Source organism: Podarcis melisellensis (assembly GCF_964234715.1).
Source record: "Podarcis melisellensis genome assembly, chromosome: 4".
NCBI classification, from domain to species: Eukaryota; Metazoa; Chordata; class Lepidosauria; order Squamata; family Lacertidae; genus Podarcis; species Podarcis melisellensis.
Window position 1 is genome coordinate 33,420,004 of NC_138531.1, and position 19,051 is coordinate 33,439,054.

A 19,051-nucleotide genomic window follows, 5' to 3' on the forward strand; every position below is an offset into this window, starting at 1 on the left:
TAGCAGCAGGTGTAGCACTGGAGAGAGGGATAAATAAACACGAGGCACTGCTAACAATAACTTTTAATTTGAAATAATTAAAATGTACCGACACATTCATTACACTAGTGCATGAATATACAGTATTACCTCGGGTTACAGACTCCGCTAACCCAGAAATAGTACCTCGGGTTAAGAGGTTTTAAAAAAAGGACACCTGGATGGTTAAGTCCAGTGAAAGGTGACTATGGGGTTGCGGTGCTCATCTCGCTTTCAGGCCGAGGAACACGGCATTTATCCACAGACAGCCTTCAGGGGAAGAAACCACAAAGAAACTAGTAAAAGAACTGTCTTTTTCAGAACCACCCAGAGAAGGCAAGAGAAGTGAGAGCACTACTGAACCACCTCTCAGTGTTTGTTCAGCAGCAGCTCACAGCCAGGGAAGGACAGAGGCTGAGGGTCTACTGTTGCATTGCAGCCTGGAAGTAGCCAGACTAATTGCTCACCTATAGCTAAATCATTGGGTAAAAGGTAAAGGGACCCCTGACCATTAGGTCCAGTCGTGACCGATTCTGGGGTTGCGGCACTCATCTCACTTTATTGGCTGAGGGAGCCGGCGTACAGCTTCCAGGTCATGTGGCCAGTATGACAAAGCCACTTGTGGCGAACCAGAGCAGCACACGGAAACGCCGTTTACCTTCCCACCGGAGTGGTACCTATTTATCTACTTGCACTTTGATGTGCTTTCGAACTGCTATGTTGGCAGGAGCAGGGACCGAGCAACGGGAGCTCACCGCCGACCTTCTGATTGGCAAGTCCTAGGCTCTGTGGTTTAACCCACAGCGCCACCCGCGTCCCCTAAATCATTGGGACTCCCCTCCTATTTCAATGTTTTTAAAATTATATTTTCAATTGAATCTCTTGCGTACTCTCCTTTATAGAGTTGGGGCCCATTTTATTAAGTTTTGTCTCATTTCTCCCCGTGTGCCATTTTGGGGCCCTGGCATCCTACTATAGTTTTGAACCCTTAGGCCCCACAGGTCTCCCTGCAATCAATTGCTGAGGGGGAACCGGGCTTACATAGCATGCCCATGTTGTGCTCTTCCCCTAGTTTTCCTTTTCACCCAAGATAGGATCTACAGTTTACATCCACTGACTAAACCTCTTTAATGAGGTCTGAAACCCTCCAGGGCAACTTTTTCCACTATCTTACGTTGTATCAGGTGCTTAAACTGCGGGCTCATATTTCTCAAATGAACTCTGCCCTTAAGCAATTAGATGCTGGCCAGACAAAAAGCAGTATCCCCAGGGGACAGAATAAACAACTCACAGCGAGAAGGGCAAATAGCAAGCCAAGCGTAGCTCTTCCCTGTTTTATGGGTTCATGATAATCACAGAATTGTAGGGTTGGAAGGAGACTCCAGGGTCATCTACAGGTACTCTAACCCGTTTCAGTATGTTTTCTGTAGATGCGAATTCCCTGGAAACACGCACACATTAGCCATCAGGTATTTAGTGGGTGGCGCTGTGGGTTAAACCAGAGAGGCTAGGGCTTGCTGATCAGAAGGTCGGCGGTTCGAATCTCTGCGATGGGGTGAGCTCCGGTTGCTTGGTCCCTGATCCTGCCAACCTAGCATGTCAAAGTGCAAGTAGATAAATAGGTACCGCTTCGGCAGGAAGGTAAACGGAATTTCTGTGCACTGCTCTGGTTCGCCAGAAGCGGCATAGTCATGCTGGCCACAATAAAACGAGATGAGCGCCACAACCCCAGTCAGCCACGACTGGGCCTAATAGTCAGGGGTACCTTTACCTTTATTTAGTGGCCAAGGGCACACCTGTACATGAAATCAAAGACAAAGCGACTGCAAAGCCGCCCATTTGCTACACGGGCTGTTACGCACTCAGTCGAGAGCGGCAGCCGGACCTGATATCAAGTACAGCCAGTGGGGTGTAAGTGGTCAGACTGGGAGATCAGGGTTCAAATCCCCACTCCACCAAGAAGCAGACCTGGGGTTGACCTTGGACCAGTCACTGCTGCTCAGCCGGCCTCACAGGGTTGCTGTGAGTGGGCCGGGAGGAGTGGGCCGGGGGAAATTGTACACGCCACCTTAAAGCTCCCTTGCTGGAAAATAAACGCAATATAAACGGATGCAACAGAAATGTAATAAACAAACAAGGCCCCTGCTCCAAAATTCGCGCGCACTTCGCACGACTCCTGAGCAGATTTGCACTGCAAGCTTGGGTGTCCCCCTTACCCCATTTCCCACACATCTCCCCGCAAGGAGGAATGGGGAAACTCTCACGTGACATCCCTCCCCACCCCAAAAACTTATCCCCTCGGTGAGGCAGCTTCCGCCCGGCTCTTCGCTCCTCCCTTTCCGCCTGGCGTGCCAAGGGAAGGGAGCGAGGGCGCCGGCGGAGTTTCTCGCGTGGGTTTGCGCGGAGGGCGGGCGACGGCGCGGAGCAGCCCAGCACCTGAGCGGGGCTTTCCCCATGGCGACGGCGCGCGCTTGGCAAGGGCGCTTGGCTTCCCCTCGGCCTCCTCCTCCTCCGCTGCCGCTGCTGCTTCTCCTCCTCTCCGACGCCGCTGCGCCGGCCGCGGCCCCTCTCCGGGCGGGCGGGATATGAGGAAGAAAGAGGCGCCGCCGTTGCAGGTAACCGGGCTTGGGCCTCCGGCGAGTGGCTTCTCTCCGTCTCCCCGCAGAGAAGCGGAGCCGGACCCCTCGCGACTCGGGCCGGCCTCCTGCCCCTCGCCAAGCGGCGCTTTGCTTTAGTTGCCCGGCGTCGCGCGGAGCGAGCAAAGCGGAGGGGATGGTCGTTGCAAGAAGATTTGTGTGGGGCTTGCACGGAGCCAGCGATTGCACGACACTCACACACACACTCTCTCTCTCCTTGCCACAATATTGTTGTGACCGTTGTATGGTGTGCACTTATCCGGGAGTTGTTGCGCTTCGGTGGGATGTGATGTCAACTTAACTTTTACGCAGAGAGCAGGCCTGCTGGAATGAATGGAGGCGGGTTAGGCATGGCCACTCATGTCAACGGGTTTACTCTTGAGTAAAAATAAAAGTGAGTGGCGCGTCACCCCAGGGGAGCGACTTCCACTTACATACGCATTTCGCGAGAGCAGGCTGAGGCGGTTGTGATTTGGAGATTTAGCAATCTGATTTATTTATTTTTAAGAGCAGGGCTGAGGCAGGATGGCGTGGGCGAAGGAGCTCCAGGAACTATAGCTATCCTTTATTGGAAGCCTGTGGCTTCATATCTCTCATACCTCATTTCATTACGATCATTAAAGGCATGTTGGTTAATTTATAGGTTGCTTCCTGTTCTGCTGTTCTAGTAAGTTGTGGTGTTTAAGGAGTGAGCCATGGGATGGATTTCTTCTCATACTTTGAGTGATTGTACTGTGGGTCTAATATCCTTTTAGGGCATTAGTCTTCAGCCTTTTTAGCCCTAAGACCCACCTTTAGCTCAAACAGACTTGGAGACTTGCCTCTATTTATTTTCCCAATGTGGTGGCGGCATTGTAACCTGCTTTTGGGTGTATGGTGACTCAGTAGTGGGTCCAGGACCGCCAGTTGAAGATCAGTGCCTTACCTTACACTGCTCAAGAAGTCAAGGTGATAATCCATCCTTTGCCAAAGCAAAATCCAAGAGTGAGTTGCGGGGTCTTCTCCACTGCGTTGCCCATAGGGGTGAATTCATTGCCCTCTGAAGCCTGCCTAGCTATCTCCTTCTGCTAGCTGGTGAAGACTTTGCTATTTCGGTAAGCCTTCACTGGCCATTAGAGAACTTTTAATATTATTTTTCTGCCTTGTGTGTTGCTTAATGCTAGTAGTTGTGCTGCTGCTTTTACAGTTGCCATTATTTGTTATAGTTCTACTCTGTCTTTCAGTGAAAAGGCACAAGGTATTTCCTGGCTGCTTTATGTTTTGTTGATTGCATGCTTAATCCTGGACTCTTTAACTTGTAGGGTCTGTGTTTTGCTGCTGGGTTGAATTGGTAGATTTCGGGGGCTTAGTAAAAAACAAAAACCCCAAACAAAGTAGAAGTCTGCTTATACCTGGTTTGAATTGGTTCTGTCAGACCCTGTCCAGAATGTGGTAATTGGGAGGCGAGTTGAAAACCACAGGAATTGATTTGTGGGGTTTCTGCTGTTGCTACAAAGCACTTGGTGGAAAAGATCTGGAGTTTGGGTATTACCTATCAGCTCAAGACACCTAGTTTGCATTTCTGAGATTAAATACCTAGGTGTGGTTGTTCTAGTACTGAAGTTTTTGCCAAGTGGATGAGGTAAAGCAAGTCTGGTGGATAATCCTAATGCACTTGATATAAACCTGTTTTGGGGGATTGGTATTCAATCTCCAGGTGCTGTACAGGGTTCTGTGGGGTTTCTTGGTCTCATCTTTGCTCCCAGAACAGAATATAGCAAGTATCTTTTATACGTTACACATGTAGAGGTTCCACCCCTTAATGCTTGATCTCATGATGGTCTGACTCAATAATAATAATATTCTTTCTGGTTCTATTATATTATTATGAAGTGTTTACTTGTGGCTTTTTAAAATTTCATACTACTTTGATATTTATGTTGCTTGTAAGATGTTTTGGATGGGCATTTGCCCAGAAAAGCAGCACAAAGTACTTTAACCAATAATAATTTTATTTGCACAAATTTAATCTGGATTTTCATTTTTAAAAATGGAAGGCAGAGTGTAGCAGATAAGGATAAAATCAGGTCAAGATCCACAAAAATGTAATTTAAAACATCAGTTTTGTTCAAGCAAAGTGATCGTACATATTAATAGTTTTGCAACCTTACGGTTGGACTACTGTAGAATACTGAATGAGGCTGACATTGAAGAAATCTCCAGTTGACATCAAAAAGTGAGCTGCAACATGGATGTGAGGAAGTGAGAATAATGTGCAGACTGTTTCGTGGCAATTATGCTGGCTGCCTGAGATCTTCCAGGCCCAAGGTGCTTTCAAAGGCCCCACCACCTAGAGAAAAAACATATATTAGAGATTGTCCTCTGTATGTAAATTACTGATCAGTCCTGCTAGCTCAGCACATTAAACACTTTGTACCTAAAGCAATATTCTTCCCTCATGGTGTTGTATGAGATACTAGAGGCTAGTAGCACTTTATTGTGCAGATTCTCAAAGCTGTAATGGTCCTAGGTTCCCGTTGTGATACGCCTTGTACAAGAGTGTCATGTGACATAGTCATGAAGGGCTTTCTATAATCTTGTAACATGTCCAGACAGAAGTTGCTTTGTTAAGATACAGTAAAAATGTATGCAGCTGAAGTACAGTGGCTTTATAAATACGCTAAGCTAGCACTATTTGTAGAAGTAGTGAAAATTAGTCTCGCGTTGGGGCTTGGATTGCTGACACTTCCAATGAGTTTTAATTTTGCCCAGCACCTGAAAGTTTGTGGCTGCATCTGAGTATGTAGGATTGAAAGCATTTAAACTATAATTAACATTATTACTTTTATGTTTGTTGTTGTAAAACTACTTAGCCAGCAGGAAGCATAACTTTAATTTATCAGCAGCTGCAACAGCCAGAATCTTAAACCTGTCATCTGTTAGCATCAGCACCTGAGAGGGGTGGTGCTCAGTCTGTAGTCCCCATCTTGGAACTGAGCCTACAATATCTACTCTAATTTGTTTTTGTTATTTCTTCTCCAGCCCCCATTCTTTGTGTAATATATTGTTTGTTGGAAGACTTCTAGAGAACTCAAAATACAGTGGTACCTCGGGTTAAGTACTTAATTCATACCGGAGGTCTGTTCTTAACCTGAAACTGTTCTTAACCTGAAGCACCACTTTAGCTAATGGGGCCTCCTGCTGCTGCCACGCCGCCGGAGCACAATTTCTGTTCTCATCCTGAGGCAAAGTTCTTAACCCGAGGTAATATTTCTGGGTTAGCGTAACCTGAAGCATATGTAACCTGAGGTACCACTGTATTGCCACAATATTGTGATATTTTGGTTGGTCCCAATTAAAAGTTTGTGCTCAACCATATATATGTGGATCACCTTTGTTTCCTTAGCTTTCAGAATTATTTCTTCCATAATTTGTTGGAAATGGAGCAGTGTGATTTATTATAGAGCAGTGAAAAACTTTCAAGGGAAGTGCTACTGATAAGGGAGTTCAAAGTAGCAGAGTTAAGGATATATTTGCCATGTGATTTGTATGATTCAGTTACCCATTTTTTTCTTTGCCATTTTAGAATAGGTAGGCTAGCATCATAGGAACTTCTGAGTTTTACAGGTTGTAAATCATTCCTTAAGTCTAGTTAGGTACTCTAGAAAACAAATGCATTGTATTTTTCTTCAGTTGGGCGATTGTTTGATAGCTTAGAATCAATTGTAGAATTGGAAGGACCAGTATTTGCTTAAAGCAAGGATAACCCCTAAACAGCCTCGGCCCAGTATACCTGAAGGAGCGTCTCCACCCCCATCGTTCAGCCCGGACACTGAGGTCTAGCTCCGAGGGCCTTCTGGTGGTGCCCTCACTGCGAGAAGTGAAGTGAACCAAGCAGAAGGCCTTCTTGGTAGTGGCACCCACCCTGTGGAACGCCCTCCCATCAGATGTCAAGGAAATAAACAACTATCTGACTTTTAGAAGTCATCTGAAGGCAGCCCTCTACTTCCAAGATGGGGGAACCTTTGCCCATGGCCCTGATTAGGCCTTCCAGGCCATTTTGGCCAAACACCACTCATTGCCCTATGTCTGATATTTTATATAATGTCAGGTGTGTGGCAGGTAAAAGTGGCGTTAGCAAAGGCGCTGTGCCTATGCCCACATGGTTTGATTTCAAACGGCACAGGCAGAAATTAGTCACCTGATATCACCATGATGTCAAGGGAATGGCAGGTGGGTAACTGCCCATGTGTGAAACTTGACTTGCAGGGCTTAGGGAGATAAGGACCTGGGCCTGCCAAACAGATCCAGCTCCTCACCCTGTTGTACTTCATAGTGACTGAAAATGTTGTTCCAGTCCTTTCCTGTCATGAAACAGCCCCAGCTTTCAACAGGATATATTTTGTTGTAGCCTCACTGTCTCCCTACTAGTTATGCAAAGGAATGGGGACAGTTTGGAAGGCAGAAAATGAAGTGTGGCCAGAGGCAACAGCAGTATTGGGGAGTTGCTATCTTGTGATACAGAATAGATAATCTGGGTGTTCCTGGGACACTTAAGCGTTAATGAGGAGGATTCCTCAAATCCCTACCCCCAGGTGGCTGTCTGTGTAACGCTTTGTGCTTCTCCAGAATAATGGAGGCATCTTTAGGAGAAGTGAGATGAACCAGGCATGCAAAGTACACTAGATTACTGTTAGCAATGCTAACATTCTCCCTTTTATGATGCATGCTCAGTGAGAACATTTAGAGGTCTAGAATTCTTAACATTACCTTCATAGGAATTTTTCACAGTAAAGTTGGTTACTTGTTTTTGTATTGGGAACATTTACAAATTCAGATCAGCATGAATAACGTAGGAATTCACAGTGAATGCTGCGGCGGATAAGGATATAAATTCAACAGGCGAAGATCATTTTGGAAGCCTGGTTGGGGGGGGGGAAATACTTTCTAGTTTTTGCTTGAAAGCTGTTGCATTTAGAGATTTTATGGTTAAAAAAACAGGCTGTTTTAAAAATCTGTTTATGTGATCTGCTAGAATGCAGGTGGATATCATGAAACAATACTGATTTGGGCTAGAAATGTATGGTTAGTGTTACTGCTTGCTGAATTCAGTTATTCCTAGATATCTCTCTTGAAACTTCTTAGAAATATAAATTGTAATACCTCAACAAAAGTCTCATTTAATAGTGCTTCTGAACTTGGGGGTCTCTGGTTAGCTCAGATTCTAGTTACGTCAGAAGAGTATCAAACCACGGTTTTATGGTCCTAGTTTGCTCAATACAGTGGTACCTCTGGTTACGAACTTAATTCGTTCTGGAGGTCCATTCTTAACCTGAGGTATCACTTTAGCTAGTGGGGCCGCTCTTCTCATCCTGAGGTAAAGTTCTTAACCCGAGGTACTACTTCCGGGTTAGTGGAGTCTGTAACCCGAAGTGTTTGTAACCCGAGATACCACTGTAACTAGATTTTTTCAATCTCCTCTTGTATGTGAAAGAGCAGTGGGTTGGTTAAGGCTTCCTGTGGATACTTCAGGTAATTTTAAACTTTGGTTTGATGTCATAGGGCTGAACTGGCCTTTTTGTGCTGAAATTAAACAGCAAACATAGTTCAGGATATTTGACTGTAGGAAAAAATCCTGAAAATACTAATACCTATTAGTCTTTGAACCTCACTGTAGAGGAGGGAAACACACTTTCTGTAAAGAGCTTTAAAAGAAAAACAAACCCCAGCACAGATCCCCACAATCTGTAAACAAATTAGGGGAGCGCAATACAAAGTTACTGTCTGGCACAGATTGACATTCTTTCTTTTTCAGTGTAGCCTATTTGCTTAGTGAAATGGAAGACAAATGGCTTAAAGAAATGTCTGTAAAATGTCACAAAGGTAAGGGTGTAAAGATCGCACAGAAAACTGGATAGGTAGAAGCACAAAATGCATTTCTTGCAGTTAAGATAACATTTGTGTAATGTAGGGGAGAGGGATCTATATGTGCAAGACTGAACCTGAAAGCTTGGGTGTGTTTTAAAAATGACGTGGGAAGACTTGAACAATGGCATTTCAAAATAAGTAATGGTTGTTCTATCATTAGGAAGTGAATTTTACTTTCTTTTGAAAGAATAAGGCACAGTTGCTAGCCTGAACAAAACCTTGTCCTTCATGGGACAGAAAATGAGGAAAGAAGTCACAAGTTTTCTTTTTATTTTGGAATACATAGGTTGAAATCCTAACCCTACTTCCCTGGGAATAAACCCCATTAAATTCAGTTGGACTTCTGTAGACATGATTAGGTGTAGAATTGCAGGGCTCGGGGAGCGAATTCTTTTCAATACAAAAGTAACACAGTTGTTTTGAGATGTCTGTATTTAGCTGAAGAATAAATACTGGCATTTGGGGCCATTTGTAACAATGGTTTAATCTCGGTATATGGAATAAGTGCACTTCTTACAGAACTAAGAGTTATGCAAGTATAGGCGAAGAAAAGCCCTGGTGTCTTAAAACAGAAACTCAAAAAGAGAAGTTGTTTTCTTCAAAGAGGTTATCCACTAAAGTTTAAAAGGAAGGTAATTATAATAAGAAGATAAACAGTACAGCTGATTAATACAACACAGTGCATGTTTCTTTCAGTCAGAGATTTCTTCCTGTGTCAGATATGGAGCGGCTTCAGAAATCTTGTTCACCTTCATTATTATTTGTCTTTAAGTCATGTGGCTGAAGCAGGCACCCCCAAACTCGGCCCTCCAGGTGTTTTGGGACTACAACTCCCATCATCTCTAGCTGTGAGTGGTCAGGGATGGTGGGAATTGTAGTCCCAAAACACCTGGAGGGCCGAGTTTGGGGGTGCTTGGGCCTGAAGTATTGCCTGGGAACTATACCTGCCCTACTCTTTGGAGTTGATTCTTGCCATGCCTGGCATTTGTAAATGAGGTTCCAGAATTAATTTGTTTGAAGCTGCAAGATTCTTTAATCTTGTACTTTGAAGGAAAGCTTACCAGTGTATTAGTGCAATTATTCACAGCATACAAATAATTCTAAGTGTAAACCTTCCAGGGTGTTGCAAAATTTAATCATCAGGATTGCCTAGACAGGATTTGTAGTTATGGAGTCACTGCCAATTTAGAAGTTGTACATCGGGAAATGTCATAATTGAATAAAGAGTGTATTATTATGTATAAGTTGCATATGTTGTAGAGAAAGCGATTGTACATATTTAATACAAAACCCAGAAGGGAACCTGAAATAAAAAAGCAGTAAATCTACTATTATAGCTTTCACATTGCATAAAAATGATGTTACAGTCACTGTAACATTATATGCTTGACATTTTTTGTATTTTAAAGTATGGCTGTGAATTTTTCTTGGTTTATTTTTCATTAACCTCTTTGAGGTTTGTTTGTTTTTGCAATCATGCAGTGTTTAAATTTTACTAAAATAAATAAATAAATGCTGTAAGTTGCATGGCTGGGGGTCTGCACAAGACATTCATGGGGTGTGACACCTTGAGAACACAGGCCCGCAAACCCATGTTTGGAAAGTATTGTCGTTCAAGCTCACCAACCTGAACTGTGTGCATCGTACTATGTTAGGGCACCGAACATCATATTTTTGTGATAAAATGAAGATGGGATGTACCTAATATATCCTGTCTCCAGGAGAATATAGTAAGATCATTGAGCAGAAATGGAACCTTGAATCTGGTAAACATATGCCCCAAATATTTGACCAGATAAGTAAGTTAATGACCCTAAACTAGGAATCTGTGATGTGGAGTTGCTAATGAGGTGTATAAGGTATTGCATAGTTTAACTCAGTGCTATTAGCGCACTCTCTCTGTGCCATAGCCAACAGAAAAGCTGTTGCATACTGAGGTTCAGCTTCAGATAGCTCTATCAGTGACACTGTAATTTCAGAGACTAAACCAGTTGACTTCTCTTGCTGGAAACCAGACTCTCTTGTGAACAACGAAATGTGTTTGTCAGGCAAGAGACTGTCTCTTGTAAGATTCTTTCAATTTTCCACCTCTACTCTTACAGTGAAGGTGTTCCCCAAACAAGTTATTTTCTCTACTAATTTGATCTGCTCCTGGAAAAAAGGCAGCAGCTGCCTGTTCCATGTTTCATGTACCTACTTGTCTGATATATTTTTCCCCCAAGCTGGAAATAATTGACTTCTGTTTCTTCATATCTCACATTGTGCATTACATCTTTTGCATAACAAGGTGGGATTGTGGCTTCTGACAAGGAGTTTGATCATTTGTGTTACAGAAAGGTTTTCCTTTTGGCTGAGTCCAGTATCAAGGGACATCAAAAGGGGAAAAGATTCCTTTACCTTCACATAGAGCTAGGCCTATTGCCGCATGTACTGTCATTTTACTGCCTCCTTCCTTTTTGTAGCTTTATTTTCATAGTCTATATGTACCTGTACATCTAAGGTGTACAAGGTGGCCGATTTGCTTCCTCTTCCCTTGCTATGCACCAGCAGCACACAGCCATTGCAGAATTATAATCACAATTTATTATTATTTAAACCCTGACGTGCCTGTCAGCTGAAGTCACCAGTGATATCAGCTGATGGGAATGGTTTGGGGAGAAATGGCTTCACGGGCCAAACTGGGACTCCGTGGTGTGTCAGAGGTTCCCCATTCCTGCTATACTGCAAGTATAGTATAAGATTCAATTTAAGGATTTTGTTTTCTTGTACGGAATGGTTAATTTTGGATATGCCGATCTATGTCGTTGTAAAACAAGATATGCAGTGTGATCCTATGCATGTTTAACCAGAAGCAAGTTTCTGTGTTCAGTGGTACCTACCCACAGGAAAATGTGCCTATGATTGCTCCTTAGTTTAACAGCTTTTTTTTTCTTAAGGTCTGTTGCTTTTTTCACTAATGTCATCCTTGTAATGCTTTTAAGTTTATCCCATGTGCCCTGTACCTGCATTTTAGTTTCAAAGAAGTGGAGTTGCCACTGTTCCTGGTGGCTTGCATTTTCTTTCTCTCTTATGAAGTAGACAGGTGCATTGAAGACCCAGCAGTTATTCAGAATACATGTTCGTATATTTGCCTCCAGGAGAGTTGGAGGACAGTTGGGTGCTCCCAGAGGGATGTGTGTATGGCTGTCCCCTTCCACTGAAGCAAATCCAGAAACTTTGGGTGGGCCATGCATCATCTGCACAAAAGAACTGTCTCTCTTGCTGAACCTTATTGTAATGATTTTTGTTTTATTTTCAGGTTTCGATTTGGCATCGCCTTGCCTCCAGTACCAGCAACAGCTGTGCTCCTTGATCAATGTGACGGTCTGGAATGCTTCAGCAACTGGCGAAATGATTGAGGGTAGCGGAAGATATGATTTTTACATTGGTCTGGTATTGGCAATGAGCTCCAGCCTTTTCATTGGTGGGAGTTTCATCCTGAAGAAGAAAGGTCTCCTTCGATTGGCTAGGAAGGGCTCCATGAGAGCAGGTAAAAGTTTGCTTGAACGGGAAAAAATGTTTAAGGGAAAACATGAACTTTTGAGCCCAGATCTTGGCTGTAACTTGAAGCATATACAAAATCTTTCATATGACGTTTTCTACAATTGTATGCAGAATTTAGCATATGGGACAGAATTCTGAGAATCCCCACTACGTTTTTTATTTAATTAAAAAGAGCCAGTTTACACCCTTTTAATTTTAAGAGTTGAAAAAGTGAAAGATGGGGGCAGCTTAACATGATGCAGGAAAGGAGATCTGTTTCTCCACAGCTGAGAACAGCTGCAATGCAGGAATCTCAGCTAGACCATACATATGGACTGAAATGTTACTCCTTATAGTGTTCACAATGGAAGCATGTGGTAGACAAGCTGGGATATAACTCTTCAGCACTATTTACAGTGTTCAAGGAATGAATTAACACCACCCCCTTGGTTCTCCATTTGCGTTTCACTAACCATAGCATGTCTATGCCCAACCCCTATATTTTGACGTAATTCTAAAAACCGAAACCCCCTCCTCACAAGGATACCTCAAACTCAGGGTGTCTGAAAACACACATGTATTTTGCTCTTATTTATGCAAATATTTTATGGATTTGGGGCTTCCTTGAGGCAAAACTTTTTCTGCTTGGTGTTTAAAAGTGTCTCATGAATTTTGTAGTGTAATACAGTGGTACCTCGGGTTAAGTACTTAATTCATTCCGGAGGTCTGTTCTTAACCTGAAACTGTTCTTAACCTGAAGCACCACTTTAGCTAATGGGGCCTTGCGCTGCTGGGGCACGATTTATGTTCTCATCCTGAAGCAAAGTTCTGAACCCGAGGTACTATTTCTGGGTTAGCGGAGTCTGTAACCTGAAGCATATGTAACTTGAGGTACCACTGTAATCCCTTCGACTAAACGGTCTTCCTACCTGAGTATGCTGAATCATTATATTTTCACGTTACAGTTAATAAATTGGGTTAACTTCAGCTGTTTTTAAAGACGTTAACTATTTTGAAACATGCATATTTAAAACAATTTACATGCTATCAATGCTAGCATGTGTACATTTTGGCAGGATGGTTGAGCTTTTCATGATGCAAATTGGTACCTACTCTGCTTACGTGGCAGCAAAAGCTCCTGCCTGAAACACACAGACTTGTACTGCTCTGAGATCTCTGTGGATTTTTATAGTTCTATAGTTTTGTTTTGTCAAGCAAAACGTAACAAACCTTTTAAAAACATATGGCTCCTTAAATTCCTTGAGAGGTAGGGATGCAACAATGGTTTGTGAGGTTTCAGGGTCAAGGAAAATGGTGGCCCAAAGTTCATTAAATGAGAAGGGGCTTCTGTGCAAACTGCATACCTAATGTTTTCTGAATATATTTTGTTGAAAAAAACGATTAAAATAAAAGTAGAAATCGATGTTGTTGAGTAGATAAGGAAGGTTTTATTATCTGACCTTGGAGAGACCTGGCTTTTATCCAGAGGACAAAGCAGCTAGTTCTGCCCATCCAAAAATTATTTGGGCTTACGATAGACTTCAGCATTGCAATGTAGAAATGAGGCACCCTTTTTTTTAGGGAAAAAATATTTATATAATTAAAGCATAGTAATGAATTTGTATATTCAGTTCTCTCTTTTTTTTTCTGGGCCGATACACAGATTTGCATTTTAAAAACAATCTTTTGGAATATAACAAAATGCAAGGAATATAAAGTTACACAAAGTCAATGCTAAGGAAATTATCCCTATTTTATTAATTTCCTGTGTTGCAGACAAATGATTCTGGCAACATTTGTCCATGCATAATGCAAATATATCTGATCTAAAACTATGCCAGGTAACCCTAGCTTTGTATACCGTACTTTCACTCGCAGAAGAGTCAGGGCTTTATTGCACAGAAGCTCCTTCATTTCACTGTAGGAGTGGTCTGCTTGGAAGACAGACATTCTTGAGCTGCATTTCATCAGTGCATACATGTAATCTGAAATATTGCAAAACTTTTTTCTAGCATCCTGAGGACTGCCTTGTAAATTGAGTAAAAGATGGTAGCAATAGTAATATCCAAATATTGGACCCAAGAGTTTTCCATCACCTTGGATTGGGCAAAGCAACATTATTCCAGAACTATTTTTAAAAAGTATTTCAGTCATCATAATAAAAAAAATTATTGACTAGTATCGTATTTTTTAAAAAAAAAATCTGGACCATTAAAAACCTAAAATATAATAGCAGCATCTATTGTGTATTATCACAGTAACTTTCCCCCCCTTTTCTTAAAAAACTAGGACAAGGTGGCCATGCATACCTTAAAGAGTGGCTCTGGTGGGCTGGACTCTTGTCAAGTAAGTTAAGCTAACATACTTTTTTTTTATTCCTCTTTGGTTATCTGTGAATCCAGACAAGACTGCATTGAGAGTTGGCACCGTCTGGGAGCTCAGAAGGGTCCATCACTGACCTCGTGTGCCCTTGAGAGGCTTGGCACTTCAGGGCCAGTCACTCATCTCACTTCCTCTTTGCTGTAGATGTGGCTTACCTGGTGGCATTGGGAGAGAGGTCTCTCCTTATGGGATCAGACAACCTGCAGCAGTTCCGCAGGAGGCAGCTGTAGATCTCCCCCCCCCCCCCAAGACACAATGTCTGATGCTTAGCAGTGCACGCCTTTTGAGTGCTGTCTGGGCTCCCATAATAATCCCCTGCCATCAGATAAAACATGGCTGCGGGGAGGAGGGAGTAAGGCGAGTGATTGGCGGCGGGGGCAGCAACCAACGGTTGTGTTACATGGGGGCTCGGGCAGCACACCAGGTGAGGAACAGGTCAGCACCACCTGGGAGGGCTCAATGGTGGCATGTGGCAATATCTCTGAACCCCCCAAAGGAGGAAGAGAATAATCTTAAGCGTGGAATATCAGTAAAGGAACAAAGAAAAGTAGTGCAGGTATTGTGAAAGAATCTGAAGACCGGGTGAGGAAGTAACACAGGGCCCTAGGACAGACTGGGGCTGAATTCTGGAGAGGAAATGGGAAGATGTGGCTTTGGAGGCAGGAAACAGTATGTTGTGACACAAAACGCCCATTCATTTGTGCTGCTGAGTGTTTAGATTTCATTTCGATTGGGGAGAATGATCAGTTCCAATTTCTGCTAGCTTCCAATACAGTATAATCCAGATCACTTTCCAACTCCACAAGGGGGAATTGAGAAAATGCCCCTCGTATTGTAAACCATAGATTTGTTTTACCTCAAGTAGTGGAGCGTTGTAATGAGACCTGGAAAGGTGACCCCAAACCGAAAGGCATTCTTGTGTTAAAAATTCCTAAGAAGTTGGCTTTGAATTTTCCTGTTTAGGGATTTCCTTGTTGATAAAAGCTGCTTTTTGGTTTTCACCTGCAGGGGTGGGTGGTCAGCTTGAGTTTTCGAAAGCTTATCTGAAACTTGTCCCCTTTTGTATTTTAATTTGTAGTGGGAACTGGCGAAGTTGCGAACTTTGCTGCCTATGCATTTGCACCAGCTACGTTGGTGACTCCCTTAGGAGCTCTAAGTGTTCTTGTAAGGTAAGGAATATGGCATTTTCAGAGGCAGTGTGGTTGCATTTGCTACTAAGTGCATACTTATGTGTGAGTACACAAAAACTTGTTGAAGTCTATTAGCCTCTTATTCCAATTTCTCCTGAACTCCCCCACCCCAGTTGCCTTAATTCTATATACTTAAGATTTTTTTTTAAATCTCCATTATCTTCTTGATTGCCACTTCTCTGACTTTAAACATACTCCTAGATACAGGTGGGTAGCCGTGTTGGTCTGCCGTAGTCGAAACAAAATAAAAAAATTCCTTCCAGTAGCACCTTAGAGACCAACTAAGTTTGTTATTGGTATGAGCTTTCATGTGCATGCACACTTCTTCAGATACTTCTTCAGGTGTGCATGCACACGAAAGTTCATACCAATAACAAACTTAGTTGGTATCTAAGGTGCTACTGGAAGGATTTTTTTTATTTTAAACATATTCGTTGGTTTGAAACCCTTACAGGCTGGCTTATTTAATTCATTTATCACCAGCCTTTACCATTTTTTATGCTGTGTTTTTATTTTATCTTTAGTCTTGACTTGCATTTAATGCCTTATTAATGGAGGCAGCAAAATCTGTTTGCATGTTTACTCAAAAGGTAGCCCAACTTTATTCAATGAGGCCTACTCCCAGGTAAGCATGCATATGATCGCAGCCTAAATCAGTCACTTGTTTTCTGAATAAGATCACATCCCAGAGTAATTGAAGCTAATACAAGAATCCACCTGTATGTCTATGGTTAGGATTATTTGCCCAGTGTGCAATACTTTCAGTTTAACATTAGATTTGCCATTTTATCAGTTTGGTGTGTTTCATTGTTTTGAATTATTTGGTCTCATTTGCAGCCGCAATCAGCGCACTGCCACCCCATGAATAAATTGTATGCAATTTATGGGTGGTTTTTCGATAGAAATTTAATAAACTATATTGATTGAGTTGTATTAATCGTATCAACTTAAATCAAGGTCCTGTTAAGACACTGTTCGGTATTTTGTATTGATTGTAACCAGTTGCTGTGTTTCTCATTTTGGAGCTAAACTGTATCATTGTAGCTTTAAAACATTACAAATTCAAACATATTAGCTGTCGAAAAACAGATTGCATGTGTATCTTGCTCTTTAACCTTGTCAGAATGCCCAAGACGGTTTTTAGTATTAAAAATAGTAATAATGGAGCAATTCAAATTTACAACATGGATTTATATTTTTTTTTGTTTCAGTGCCATTCTCTCATCGTACTTTTTAAATGAAAAGCTCAATCTGCATGGAAAAGTTGGGTGTTTGTTAAGTGTACTGGGTACAACCGTGATGGTAATTCATGCACCCCAAGAAGAGGCAGTGGAAACTTTGAATGAAATATCCCACAAGCTGGGTGATCCAGGTAAGAGAACCCTGCATTCTGTGTAAAGCAAGGAGCAGTAGAGGAAATGCACAGTTCATAGGAATACAGTCATATCTTGGAAGTCGAACAGAATCCGTTCCAAAAGTCCTTTCGACTTCCAAAGCATTTGAAAACCAAATTGTGGCATCTGATTGGCTCCAGGAAGCTCCTGCAGCCAATCAGAAGCCGTGGAAGCCCTGCCGGATATCGGGTTCCAAAAGAATGTTTGCAAACTGGAACAATCACTTCTGGGTTTGCGATGTGCAGGAGCCAAAACGTCTGAGTTCCAAGGTACGACTGTATTGTGTGACTTTGAACAAGGTGTCTGAAAACTAGGTTTAGGTATGCACCCCCAACTGTTCAAAAGAACCATAGAAGATTTTAAGAGAAGTTTGAGTTTTACAATATAAAGTACAGCCATGTGCTTTGTGCTTCCCCTGCCACAGCTAGCTGCAATGTTTTTAACAGTAGTTCAATACTGTTTGCTTGACTTAACTGGTTTACAAAAGGCAATCTAAAATACTCATCAAATACCAATGAGAAATCAACATTAAAAACAGTTCTGCCTCCTAAAATCACGTTAAAATTTCATTCTCTGGCATTAAACTCAAAATTAGGAATCCCCTCCCTTACTGAGCACCAGACTCCCCCCCCCCCAAGCCTTAGCTCATACAGAGTAATAAAACGCGAATTGTGGCTGATGTGATTTCTCTTTATGTTGCAGGTTTTGTGGTCTTTGCCACATTTGTTGTCATTGTGTCCTTAATAATGATCTTTGTGGTGGGACCACGGCATGGACAAACCAACATTCTTGTGTACATAACAATATGCTCAGTCATTGGAGCTCTGTCTGTTTCCTGTGTAAAAGGCTTGGGCATTGCTATAAAGGAACTTTTTGCTGGGAAGCCCGTGCTGACGCATCCTTTATCCTGGATTCTGCTGCTAAGTCTTATTGTCTGCGTCAGCACGCAGATCAACTATTTAAATCGAGCCCTGGATATATTCAACACTTCCCTCGTGACACCAATCTATTATGTATTCTTCACAACATCTGTTTTAACTTGCTCCGCTATCCTCTTCAAAGAGTGGCAACACATGGCAGCTGACGACGTTATTGGCACTCTTAGCGGCTTTCTCACTATAATAGTGGGGATATTTCTATTGCATGCCTTTAAGGATGTCAACTTCACCCTAGCAAACTTGCCTGTGTCTTTACGTAAAGATGACAGAGGAATAAACGGCTCTTTGCCAAACACATACGAACGCTTTAACGACGAAGAAAGTGGAAGCCGTGTAGGTGATCTGCAGTCCACAGAGGGAATGGCCTCTAGGAGAAACGGAAACCTGGGAGCATCTTAAGAAGAGAGCAATTCTGTAAATGTGTTTTGTTGTGGAATGTCATTTTTTAAGTGCTTGTCAGAAACAAATGTATTTAAACAGTATGTATAGACAATCGTTTGTTTTTAGGTTTGACTAGCTTGGACCAAGAACAGTGGTGGATTTTTATTTGCCTTACCTTTTCATTTTAAAAAAATAATCTAAAGGACTTCAAAAACATGTTTTGCTAAATTACCTGTGAACATGTAAAATACTAATTTTTTTGTTTAGGACTTATTGCACTAATGACAATTTTAACAAATAAAATGCTTTATTTCTGCATGAGTGAGAGGTGAATTGACACATACCTGGCCATCTTTTTGTGCTGCTTTCCTAAATTAGTTAGGTAGCCTTGCGTTTCAGTGTACGGAACAACTGTTAATTTACTCATACATTCAGGGAATGGAATTAGGTGAAACCCACTGAACCTTGTGTAAAGTTTGCCTTGTCCCAGCTGGAAGAAACCTTGAGCTGCAACCTTAATCTACATAGATTAAAAGCAGAAAAATGCTGTTACTGTAAAGAGGTTCTTTTTATGTGACGCATTAGATACCATCTACACCCACTCATTTGTGTTAACAGATTATAGGCCCAGTTTAGATATAACATATGGTTCGGCATGAGGCTTGTAACAAACTTGCTTTTGC

General features: G+C 42.2%; 1 protein-coding gene across 3 annotated transcripts; it reads left to right on the top strand.

The window, feature by feature from the left end:
- The first annotated feature begins 2,377 nt into the window (after nucleotides 1-2,377).
- On the top strand, nucleotides 2,378-18,689 carry NIPA2 (NIPA magnesium transporter 2). Of its 3 annotated transcripts, none has more exons than XM_081907668.1 (6): nucleotides 2,378-2,633; nucleotides 11,860-12,090; nucleotides 14,373-14,429; nucleotides 15,544-15,634; nucleotides 16,867-17,027; nucleotides 17,752-18,689. In XM_081907668.1, exons 2-6 carry the CDS (start codon nucleotides 11,952-11,954, stop codon nucleotides 18,384-18,386), a joined length of 1,083 nt encoding a protein of 360 aa, XP_081763794.1. In that variant the 5' UTR covers nucleotides 2,378-2,633; nucleotides 11,860-11,951; the 3' UTR covers nucleotides 18,387-18,689. The 3 variants fall into 3 exon arrangements, with proteins under 3 accessions (XP_081763794.1, XP_081763795.1, XP_081763793.1); XM_081907669.1 differs by lacking the exon at nucleotides 2,378-2,633 and adding an exon at nucleotides 3,357-3,748; XM_081907667.1 differs by lacking the exon at nucleotides 2,378-2,633 and adding an exon at nucleotides 8,449-8,516.
- The last annotated feature ends 362 nt before the right edge of the window (nucleotides 18,690-19,051 follow it).